We start from the raw sequence: 12,818 nt of genomic DNA on the forward strand, positions 1-12,818 counted from the left end.
GTTTACAACAAAAAGTCGCAATTATCTTTTAAAATGTTTTATTCTGTGGCGAAAACAAGCTTCCATAGATTTCTTCTTAGCAGTAAAATGTGCAGAAGGATCCCACAGATGTGCAGTAAGTTCATAAGTTTAAGTGTGTGCACTGAATATGGATGCAGCAGCGATGATGTGCGGTCTAAATGCGTTCATGTGCGCTGGAAACAGGAGCATTACCAGTATCAAGAAGAGGCTATTTGTGTTTCCATCACAGACGTATAGTCAAGGCCACCGGGATATGACCAGCCAGGAAAACTGATACACACGACGCCAGTGGAATAAATAGTTCAATCTGTCGTCATTTATTCAGCTTCATGTCAGGTTAGGAACAACATGAGGAGATTAAATGATGAAAGAAGTGTTATTTATGCTTGAACTGCTATTACTCTGGATATGAAGCGTGTGTATTTCGAGAGATGTGTAGTTGCTCCTGTTGTGTTGACTGATGGGATTGTGAAGAGTTGAAGTAGTGCTGTGAGAGCTTCTTGTCGTGTTCGTCAGGCTTCTGGAATCTGTGTTAATGAGTGTGAAGCTTCCCTGCGTGATGTTACACATGATCATTTATTTATGTTTCCTTTATTTAACCAGGCAAATCACATTGAGATATCAATATCTCTTATTCTGGAGACCTGGTCGAGTTTCACAGAGATAACCATAAAAAACAATACTCGTACAAAACAAAAAATAAAATCAAGAAAAGCACTTAAGGCTCCTTTAAAGCTGCAGTGTGTAGTTTTTTCCTCTTCGTCGTCATCTCTGTTCTAACTAAGGGAAAAAAGCATTGCAGTAAATTGCGCTGATTAAATCTAACGATCGCTTATCATATCACGTCAAACCGTGCAAATTATACTTTGTTCTCAAATTGCAACATTAGCATTGCGTGACTACATTAAAGGTTGGGTAGGTCAGAATTGTCTAAAAAAACTTTTATTCAAATTTGTTTAAACTGTCTTTATATACCAATACATAATTAAAATGCAAGTACTCTGAAATAGAGAGTATAAAAAACTGAGTGACTCTAGTGTATTTAATCTTCAATAAACACAGCTCATTAATTCCATTCACTCCCACCTAAACACGGGTGCGCGACTGCGGCGGTAATAGCGGCGGTAGTCATGGCGACGGAGAGTGACAGTCGTGCAAGCCAATCACTTGTTTCGTCCCGAATGGAATTAATGAGCTGTGTTTATTGAAGATTAAATACACTAGAGTCACTCAATTTTTATACTCTCTTTTTCAAAGTACTTACATTTTAATTATGTATTGGTATATAAAGAGTTTAAGCCAATTTGAAAAAAAGTTCTTTAGACAATTCTGACCTACACAACCTTTAATGCCCTTCCGATATTATCCTTGTTTTCGCATGGGCCGGTTCAGTCTCTTTTTTTCTGTAGCCACTCCGAAGTCTTTTGCGCTTTACAGCAAATGAGTGTGACTAGCCGAGACTCTTCTTCATGTGTACAGATGTGACGTAATGACGCAAAGACATGCTCGAATTTCCCGTGGAAATCCCCCAGAACCACTGGAATCAACATTATTACAAGCGTACCGTTTTGAATCGAGCTATTAAAGGCAAGCTAAGAGTTTTGAACACTGGTTGGTTATGTACTCAAACATTTATTTTGGATAATTTTAGACCCAAAAAAGTTACGGTTAAAAATCAGTGACAGATCCCAGCAACCGACACACCCCAAAGCGGAGGCGTTATATAGCGTCGCCAGCGGCAGTGATGGGAATGCTGTAGTGCATCGGTCGCAGCCCACAAGGGGGCCTCAGCGAGCTCTGTGGGGGGGTCGCGTCATATTTTGAAAAGTTTTGAGCAATGAGCATTAAATAAAAGTCCTTAACTTTTTTCCGTTCAAAATGTACAAAATGTCTATAATGAGCGAGTTCATCATGAATCCATTTTCCAATCCGTGTTTTTGTCTTATCCTGAACCACTTTGGTACTCCTATAATAAGTGTTTACATTGGGACTATTTTACACGGGTTGGGATGTGGAGTAGCCCAGGACCTGCGTGACTCGTCACAGACGTACACAGAGAGAAGTAGTTCCGGCTACAATGTTCTTCCAAAAGACGCATTATTCTGTTAATAAACGCAAGTTTATTATCGCTCGCTATAGTGCTAAAAGCCTCAAAAGTAAAGCCTCACATTGATAAAGTCTCACAAATAACATGCAAGTCTTGAGGCCCCAGACAGCAGTCAGTTAGTAATAGCCTATATTATTATCGTTTTACCTACACCAGTGTGAATATTTGTGTTATTGCATTTAAAATAGGGCCAGTTTATAGGCTACTCCTAGGCTTACGTTTTTAAATTACAAAGGGCCTACTGATGTTTTTGTTATTGTATTTTCAATATTATAGGCTATTATTTGTGCATAAACACATCTGGTTATAGTAAACATACCGTTTGTTTGAAAACAACATATTTTGTCATCCTTGCTGCAAGCTTACAAGAGCGATAATATCATTAAGTGTGAAGGGGCCCTAAAATATTGGGGGTCTCAGACAAAAAAAGGTTGGGAACCACTGCTGTAGTGGACAGGCACCGTCACGAGGCGCTCGCCGTTTTTTACCGGTCGCCAAGAGTTGAAGAACGTTCAAACGCAGCGCTCATTACTTTTTACCCAGCCGTCCAATCACAGTGGAGGAGGGGCGGGACTAACACCACACCGACCAAACGCCACATTCTGCTTGTAGAACATCAACAGACGAGCATAATAATGAAACAAAATTATTTAAAACAAGAGCCAAAGAAAATATATTACATTGTATCAACATTTCAATATAGAATCAACACAGAAACAAATTATGTGTGAAATGAGACACTAGTAACGGCTCCGCGGATATCACCTGGCTGACACCGCTTCGGTGGACTCACGGCCTTAGTAGAAGAAGTGTCGCTGTGCAGACGTCTGCCTCAGGATTGTTTTCCTCAAACAGAAGGACGAGCTCCTGGATACAAATTATAGGTTGACAAACAATCTCCCTCAAATTGCATGTTTTGCTGTGGTGTGCCAATAAAGAGCAATGCTGGCTCTTCTCTCCGCCGGACGCTGCCTTTGCTTTGTCTTTTCGTTTGCTGAGGAAAGCTGTGTTTTACAGCATTGCACCTTATTCTTATTCTCAAAGTCACATCTTTGAGGAGCAGTTTTACACTCTTGATCCCCCGAATACAGCGCTTGGTCCGTTACGAATGAGCTGTGCATTTATGCAAGTATTTGCTTTGTTATTATTTCCATAGTGCTTGTGAGATAAAACATTTCTGCTTTTATTCAGCTCAAAACTCTTACAAGCCCATATTCTGACTGTAATAAGTCATAACAATCACTTTTACTAATAGTAATATACTTCTTTTCAGCCTTGGACGACTTTTTAGGAAAGTTTGAAAATCTCACTTTGACTTGCAGTGACAAAATTCTTTCAAAATGTGACATTGATGATGTAATATTTGAATATTCTGTTCTGATTGGTCTTTTTTCTTGTGTTTTTTTTTTGCATACTGAACTGTGATTGGTGCATCTATTTTTTCCATCTTTAGCTGTTTACGACTGTGAGAAACAATTAATCGCGATTAATCGCATCCAAAATAAAAGTTTGTGTTTACATAATATATGAGTGTGTACTGTGTATAATTATTTTGTATATATAAATACACACACATGCATGTATATGTAAGAAAAATGTGTTATTTCTATATAAAATATTTATATTTATATATAATATAAATTATATTTAAATATATTTACATGCAAATATTTATTGCATATATACATGCATGTGTGTGTATTTATATATATGGTAACACTTTACAATAAGGTTCATTTATTAAACATTATTTAATGTATTAACTAACATGAACAATACATTTGTTACAGTATTTATGAATCTTTGTTAATGTTAGTTAATATGAATAAAGCTGTTCATTGTTTGTTCATGTTAGTTCACAGTGCATTAACTCATGTTAACAAGATTTTAATAAAGTATTAGTAAATGTCGAAATTAACATTAACAAAGATGAATAAATGCTGTATAAGTGCAGTTCATTATTAGTTAACGTTAACTATAGTTAACTAATGTTAACTAATGAACCTTATTGTAAAGTGTTACCATATATATATACATAATTATACATAGTACACTCTAAAAAATGCTGGGTTGTTTTAACCCAATTTTGGGTCAAACATGGACAAACCCAAACATTGGATTTAAAATGCAATTTAAAAATGTAACCCAACGGCTGGGTTTGTCCATATTTGACCCAAACTTGGGTTAAAACAACCCAGCATTTAGAGTGTACACACTCATATATTATGTAAACACAAACTTTATTTTGGATGTGATTAATCGTTTCACAGCTCTAGTTTTTACACTTTTAGATGTACATTGAGTGTCATCATGACTGTAATAAAGCAGAAGCTCTTATATGCAACATTTCATTCCTAAATTGACACAACACCAAACACAGATATTTCTTCTGGAAATGCAAACGTAGTGTGTGTGCATGTTTGAGACTGTCCGAGTAAAGTCTGTTTCTTCTAGCTTGCGTGTGTGAAAATCTCTCGGTCGTATGGATCTGGACGGAGCGTCTCGCTGTATTATAAATATCCACCTTCAAAGTCAGTGGAACTGATATGTGGAATGTAGTGTATATCCGCGCTTAAAGAGGCGTCACGACTGCTTTCTCAGTCATATTGGCAAGAATGAGTTGTAAGATGATGGACAGGCCGTGACCCCTCGAGCTGAACTGGTTCTGCATGCTTTATCTCCATATGTCCATGTTCTGGAGTAAATAGAAGAGGTGTTTGCTCATGCTAAACCTCCCCGTCGGGATGCTAGGCGCTTCTGGACGCTGTTAGCGTGATTGTTCACTTCTGGTGTGAAAATATTCCTTTTTTTTTTTTTGTGAGAACCGCATGTGTAAGTTGTATTTTAGTTGTGATTTAAAAAAAGTCTAATCACAATTCAGTCTTATCACAATTATTTTAGATATTTATTAATTATTTGTGTAAGTTGTATTTTATGGTTTGCCTGTCGTGATTTAAAAATAAAATAAAAAATCGTAGATATTCAGTCTAATCACAATTATTTTAGATATTTATTAATTATTTGGAATTGTGCAGTTTAAATTTCAGTCACATTTTGCTATCCAAATAAGGGAAATTTAAGCGATTAAAGAAACGCCATTAAATGCACATATTGTTCCTCCTTTTTATATCATTTATTATATTATCATTCAAAAGTTTGGGGTCAGTAAGAATGATTAGTCTCTTCTGCTCACCAAAGCTGCATTAATCTGATCAAAGATGCAGTAAAAATAGTGAAATATTACAATATAAAACTGTTTTCTATGTGAATATATAGTAAAGTGTAATTTATTCCTGTGATCAAATCTGAATTTATCATCATTACTCCAGTCTTCAGTGTCACATGATCCTTCAGAAATCAGTATAATATGATGATCTGATGCTCAAGAAATATTTATGATTATTATCAGTGATGAAAACAGTTCATATTTTTGTGGAAACTGATCAATTGAGTTTTTCAGGATTCTTTGATGAATAGAAAGTTCAAAAGAAAGAAACATTGTATAAACTGTCACTTTTGATCATTTTAATGCGTCTTTGCTGAATAAAAGTAAAAAAATTATTTAATAAACGGACTCCAAACTATTGAACACTAGTGTTTAAAATTAAATATGATTAATTTTCACAACATTGAAGTAGATTGTATGGGCCTATTTCATGTACATTATTATTATTACATTATATATGTTTCCAAGTAATAAATATTGTTTTATAGGCTTACACTGTAAGTGACACGAACAAAACAGAATTAAATGGTTAATCACAATTATCTACATGGCTCAATATTTATGATCATAGTAAATCATGTTAGTGTGATGACATTGACACACATCCCTCAACTTTACCAAACCTCAATGCTTTGCTGCTGATGTCAAAAGGAGCGAAGATTACAATAATCAGAAATAATAACGCGTCGAGTCCTGGCCTACATTATGGCCCATACGCTCGTATAGTCCTGATGAAAGTGTTGTTAGGATAGGACAATATTTGGTTGAGACACAACTATTGTAAATCTGGAATCTGATGCAAAAAAATGTAAACATTGAGAAAATCTCCTTTAAAGTTGTGCATTTATGTTCACGATTGTGCTGCATTCACTCACAAAAATACATGTTTTATATATTTACGGTAGGACATTTACTAAATATCTTCATGGAACATGATCTTAATATCCTCATGATTTTTGGCATAAAAGAAAAATGGATAATTTTGACCCGTACGATGTATAGTTGCTATTGCCACAGATATACCCGTGCGGCTCCAGACTGGGTTTGGGATCTGGATCCGACTAGTTTCATGTGATTTAATGTTGTCTGATGGATCTGTGGTTTCAGGCAGGCTTGATTCGCACTGATGATGAAGAGTTCTTCATCGAGCCGCTGGAGAAAGGTCAGCAGGAGGTCGAGGTCAAAGGTCGCGTCCACGTGGTCTACCGAAGATCGGCCATCAAAAGGGACAAGGGTCAGAGGCGCGATGACCTCCACAATGAAGGTGAGCAGAGGTCAAAAAACATCCAATTGGGATTTTTCTCTGATTCACTTGTTCTGATTCCGATTTAAAGTTTGAGAAAAAAAAGCTCCAGGTCTGCACAATTTACCCCAAAATGTGTATTATCATGTGGCAATATGATTTTTTTTTTATTTTAATTATTATTATTATTATTATTAACAAAATAGGAATTGGAATTGTAAAATAAAAAATTGTATTTAGGAACAATAATAATAATAATAATAATATTTTTAAAAGTAGAACTATTAATAATAATAATAATTATTATATTATTATGTATTATTATAATATTTATTGCTAAATAAAAATATCAAACAAAATAAGAACTATTACTATTGTAATATATCACTGTATAATATAAAGTGTTTATTATTTAGAAATAATAATAATGAATGAATTACTAATTATTATTATTAATAAATAAAACAAATTAACAAAATAAGAATAATTTTAAAGTACATCTATTAATAATATCATATTATTATGTATTATAATCATATTTACAACTAAAAATTACAGCTTATGAAAACCTTTTCACAATATTCTAATTTTGAATTTGGGGTTTTCATAAACTGTAAGCCATAATCATCATAATTATGACAAATAAAGGCTTGAAATATCTCACTTTGCATGTAATGAGTCTATATAATATATTAGTTTCAGCTTTTAAGTTGAATTACTGAAATAAATGAACTTTTGCAGCATATTCTCATATTTCCAGTATGTTAACTCGATGTCTTGCTCTCTCTTGATACGAGTCCCACACTGAGTCCTTGAGTTTGAGGGTACTGGATCTGGAAAGTCCTTGATTGTAAGTTAGCGAGGTGTGGGAACCCTGAGAGTCTGTCTGCTCATTACTGAAGCGCTGAGCTCAGATCTGCTGAAGCACACACACACACACACACACTGATGGAGTCACTCGAGGAAATACAGGATTTTATCCCATTAAAGCGTCTCACTGGTGCCGTAAACTCACATCCGCCTCCACAGACGGTCTTTCACAGGACAAATCCTGTCCAGAACTCTGGAAAACCCACCGGGGAAGAGAAAGAGATCTTCACGGGCCTGACGGATCATTTATCGCAGATTCGGCTCATCCATTTATTATATATTTTTGTTACAATTGAAAACTCTCGTACAAAGACTATGATGGTTCCATAGTACATGATGGTTCACTCTAAAAGAAAATGCTGGGTTGTTTTAACCCAATTTTTGGTCTAATATGGACAAACCCAGCCATTGGGTTAAATTTTTAAATTGCATTTTTGATCCAACGTTTGGGTTTGTCCATATTTGACCCAAAATTGGGTTAAAACAACCCAGCATTTTTGTAGGGCTGCACGATATTGAAGAAAAATGCGATAACTCATGAAATAATGCAATGTTCGATATAGGATACGGTAATGCTTAAAAAGTGTGTAAAGTAAATTTAAATTATCTTTAAAATATCTTTAAAATTATATACGTTTCACATTCTTTTCGCGACGAGAAAACATACAGCGTCTGAAAGTGAACATCAGTGTTTTGCTGAAATATAACAAGTGTTATTTTAACATCTGTGTAACCCACACACTCTAAAAAATGCTGGGTTGTTTCAACCCAATTTTGGGTAAAATATGGACAAACCCAGCCGTTGGGTTACATTTTTAATTAAATTTTTAACCCAATGTTTGGGTTTGTCCATATTTGACCCAAAACTGGGTTGAAACAACCCAGCATTTTTTAGAGTGAAGGTTTAGGGGTTCAGGTTATCCTACATTAGGGTTATTAACAACAGAAACCGAATAATCAAATGTAAAAATAAAACACTATGAATTATGTATATACACTCTAAAAAATGCTGGGTTGTTTTAACCCAACTTTGGGTCAAATATGGACAAACTCAGCCGTTGGGTTACATTTTATAATTACATTTTTAACCCAACATTTGGGTTTGACCATATTTGACCCAAATTGGGTTAAAACAACCCAGCATTTTTTAGAGTGCACTGATTCGTATTAAAGCTACAAAAGTTATTCAGCCGAGAGCAGCGAGTGATTTTCTCTTTGTCTTTTGTTCATGAACAGTTATGGCAAGCCGTTGAGATATGCATATCGCGATATATACATTACATTTGTGATATTTCTATATTTTCTATATATTGTGCAGCCCTACTTTATATACACAACTGAAATTTGTCATTTTATTCAGCAGGATCAAACTGATCAAAAGTGACGGTAGAGACATTTATAATGATAAAAAAGATTATATTTTAAATAAGTGCTGTTCTTTTGAACTTTCTATTCATCAAAGAATCCTGGAAAATACAATATTTCTTGATCATCAAATCATCATATTACACTGATATCTGAAGGATCATGTGACACTGAAGACTGGAGTAATGATGCTTTGATCACAGGAATGAATTACACTTTACTATATATTCACATAGAGAACTGATGATTTACATTATAATAATATTTCACTGTTTTTAACTGTATTTTTGATCAAATAAACAGTCTTGGTGAGCAGAAGAGACTTCTGTCTAAAACTTTTGGTACTGAATGATTAGCATATTCATGTACCGTGGTATAATTAAATAATACCATAATAATTCCTCGGTTCATGTCCATAAAACATGGAAAGAAACTTGATGGTTTGTTCTGAACTTTCTAGATTGTTGCTTCAGCTTCAGCACTTATATTATTATTATTATTATTATTATATAACTGTCACTCACACACTAAACTGTCACTTTATCAGTATTTATTTCCTGTGAAAACCGTATTTACTGAGAATTTGTGTCCGGTTTAGACAATGCAATGATGCAAGTGATATGAAATCGCAGAAGTGTATAAATGTGTGTGTGTTGTTGATCCTGCGATACAAGTTCCAGTGGACATCTTTATAATAATACTATAATATAAAAATGTCCTGTTCTTCTACATGTGTCACTTCTTCTCGAGTCTCTCCATCATTGTCTGACTCCGGTTTGAACATAAAAGGCTAAAAGTTTTTGAAATTTCCAGTGTGTGTGTGTGTGTGTGTGTGTGAGGTAAAAGGACACGAGCTCTTGAAGCTCCGCCCCCTGTGCCGGGAGCAGCAGCTCATTTGCATTTAAAGGGACAGACACAAACGGTGTGTTTTTGCTCACCCTCAAAAAGTGACAATTTTAACATGCGATATACAAATATCTGTGGGGTATTTTGAGCTAAAACTTCACACACACACTCTGGGGACATCAGAGACTTATTTTACATCTTGTGCAGAGGGCATTACACCACCGCTTTAATGCATTAGTTAGGCGCAGTATGACGTGGAGTTCCTCTGTTTTTAGGTTACTGTGAGAATCTGCTCTATGAAAACTCTAATAATAATCATTTTTAAAATCCGGTTTTGCAGCTGTACAGCACAACACCTGCAATCCTGCGAAAGCGTAATGATGGTCTGAAGTCTAGACCGGCCTCTGACGTCTGTGAAATTATGAGAGAATGTCAATGTAAATACCATATGCCATGAGTTTTATGGAGAGTGCCAGAAGTCCTGACGTTTCTTCACTAGAATATTTACCTCTGCTGTGCATTTCTTGAACTGGAATATAATTTTACACGAACTTCTGGTGTCTGAGATTTCTGAGCGAATGTGATCGTTTTCCCTTTCTGTCTTCTAGTCATACTGAGTTCTTCATGCAAAATTAATAAATATGAAACAAAATTAGTGGGCTGCTACTGCATCTAAAAAGCACAAAATAGTTAACTAAAACCATTAAAAAAATAAAAAATAAAACTCAAAATATTAAAAAAACCTTCAATTTTTTTGGGAATAAAATTAAATAAATTTAAATTAAAGTAAAATAATTATGGTACTGGTGCAGACAAATATTGGGTAAAATAGCCTGTGTTTAATACTCGCCTGCAATGCATTGTGTTATTGTTATTGAATTCACACACACACACACACACACACACACACCTAGTTCACTATCTTTGTGGAGACTCTTCATAGACAGAATGGTTTTTATATTGTACAAACTGTATATTCGCTCTCCTTACATAAACCCTACTTCTAAACCTACACACACACACACGCGCGCGTGCGCGCACACACACACACACACACACACACACACACACACTCTCTCTCTCTCTCTCTTTCTCACACACACACACACGCACAAACACACACACACACACTAACCCTACCCCTAACCGAATGCATCACACACACACACACACACACACACACACACATACACACACTAACCCTACCCCTAACCGTACCCATCACACACGCACACACACACACACACACACACACACACACACACACACACACACACACACACACACACACACACACACACACACACACACACACACACACACACACACACACACACCTTCTCTGCTCAGGAAACATGGTGCTGGTTTATATTTGAAGTCTTAGAAGGCAGGATAATGTTACTGTCTACCGTCCAGAACTTCGGATCAGGATCAGGATCAGGATCAGGATCAGGATCACGTCTGCGCTCGAAGTTTAGAAACACAGCCAACTATCTCCACTTTAAGCTTCAAACGAGGGTCTCTTCTTTTCGTGTGTTCACTTCTCTGGTTCTGAAACTTGACACAACATTTGATCTTTCACGTCTACATTTATTTATCAGAATGTGAATAATGTGCGCTGTGATCTGGGACTCTTTATCTGTGGAGACACCAGATGGCGAAACACGTCTTGTTTTATAATGAATGTTTATTGATTCATAACACTTCATAGCGCAGGTTTCTTTTTGAAGCACTCACGCTATTTCTGTTGACAAACCTTTCTTTAGTCTCGACTGAATGCCGTTATATTGTGTGAAGACGAGGTGATGATGCTAGTTGCTCATTCACCAGTATTATAGTGCAGTGTACCAGTAGAAAACCCATCGTAAACTATGTTATCATCCATTTATATATTAAAAGTTGAATATGCATTACATTTCCCTGCATACATACAGTACATGTGAAGCTATGGCAAATCTCAACTGTTTGATCGCTTGTATTGTTGTAAAATGAAACTATATCATCGCCCAGGTCTAATTTTCATGAAGATATTAAGATATTAGTGACCTCAACATCATGATTTTTGTAAAGCTGCTTTTGAAACAATGTGTATAGTGAAAATGTAAACAAACTTGTGTTTTCAGTCACAGACTTTGGTATCGCCGAGCTTCCCAACGCTCTCGACACGGTGGAGGAGAAACTGTCCGAGACGGAGCGCAAGCGCAGACACGCCAAGAAAGACGACTACAACATCGAGGTCCTGCTTGCGGTGGACGATTCGGTCGTGCGTTTTCACGGCAAAGAACACGTGCAGAACTACGTCCTGACGCTGATGAACATAGTAAGTGATGCTTACTATGAGGCCATATTACACCCTTCATAAAGTCTTGATGTGTTTTCAGGCTCGACTAGAACAGGTTTTCCTGCTTGAATGTTGATTATTCTCCTCATATTCTCCATTGTTGCGGCTCCTCTCTTCCCAGTCTGTCAGTAACGCTCTGTTTACTTCCTGTCTCTATGAAGCCCCTCCTTCTGAAAAGCACACTGTGCTCTGATTGGTCGGCTGGATCAGTGTGTTGTGATTGGTCGAGCGCTTCGAGTGTGTTTGGGAAATGTCCCGCCCCTTACCATAACCGCCAGTTTAACACACTACTAACTAACTCAACCAGACCCCGCCCCTTTATTCTGCGTATTAATTATTATAATGAGGAATATTGTGACGTGTTCGTTCCCGGAAGAAACTCGAGACTACAATGGAGGCGTTTCAGGAGTTCAGAAACACTGACGCTGATATAGAGAAGAACTGGAGCTTTCTCATCCTCAAACATCAACATTACACACTGAAGAAAGATGAACATGGAGGAAAGCAGAATAGGACTCATTTTTATTGAAGAAAGTAAATAACCTCTTCCACTCGATTAGTTTGGTTCTCAAACCAAATGTGCACCAGCACCAGCTCTTTACCCGTGGTTCTGTGATCGTGTTGCTGTCGGGAACCTGTGGGAGGATTACTAGAGAGAGAAAGAGAGAAAAGACTGTTACACACACGTCCCACCAGGTCCTGCCACCTTAATCTGCTTACGTACGCAAAATCCCTCCAGTCAGATTTTCACAAGATCTGGTTTCACTCGGTGACAGTTACGGTTAGGAGCGCAGCGGTG

General features: G+C 36.5%; 1 protein-coding gene across 4 annotated transcripts in view; it reads left to right on the plus strand.

Annotated features, from left to right (window-relative positions):
- Nucleotides 1–12,818, plus strand: part of adamts14 (ADAM metallopeptidase with thrombospondin type 1 motif, 14) — a 108,957-nt gene that overhangs the window by 11,190 nt on the left and 84,949 nt on the right. For all 4 annotated transcript variants that reach the window (XM_079595086.1, XM_079595088.1, XM_079595087.1 and 1 more), the window contains exons 3-4: nucleotides 6,462–6,618; nucleotides 11,802–11,998. In XM_079595086.1, coding sequence (XP_079451212.1) covers nucleotides 6,462–6,618; nucleotides 11,802–11,998 — 354 coding nt within the window. The remainder of the gene's footprint in view (nucleotides 1–6,461; nucleotides 6,619–11,801; nucleotides 11,999–12,818) is intronic.

This window comes from Phoxinus phoxinus (genome assembly GCF_949152265.1).
Source record: "Phoxinus phoxinus genome assembly, chromosome: 21".
Lineage (NCBI taxonomy): Eukaryota > Metazoa > Chordata > Actinopteri > Cypriniformes > Leuciscidae > Phoxinus > Phoxinus phoxinus.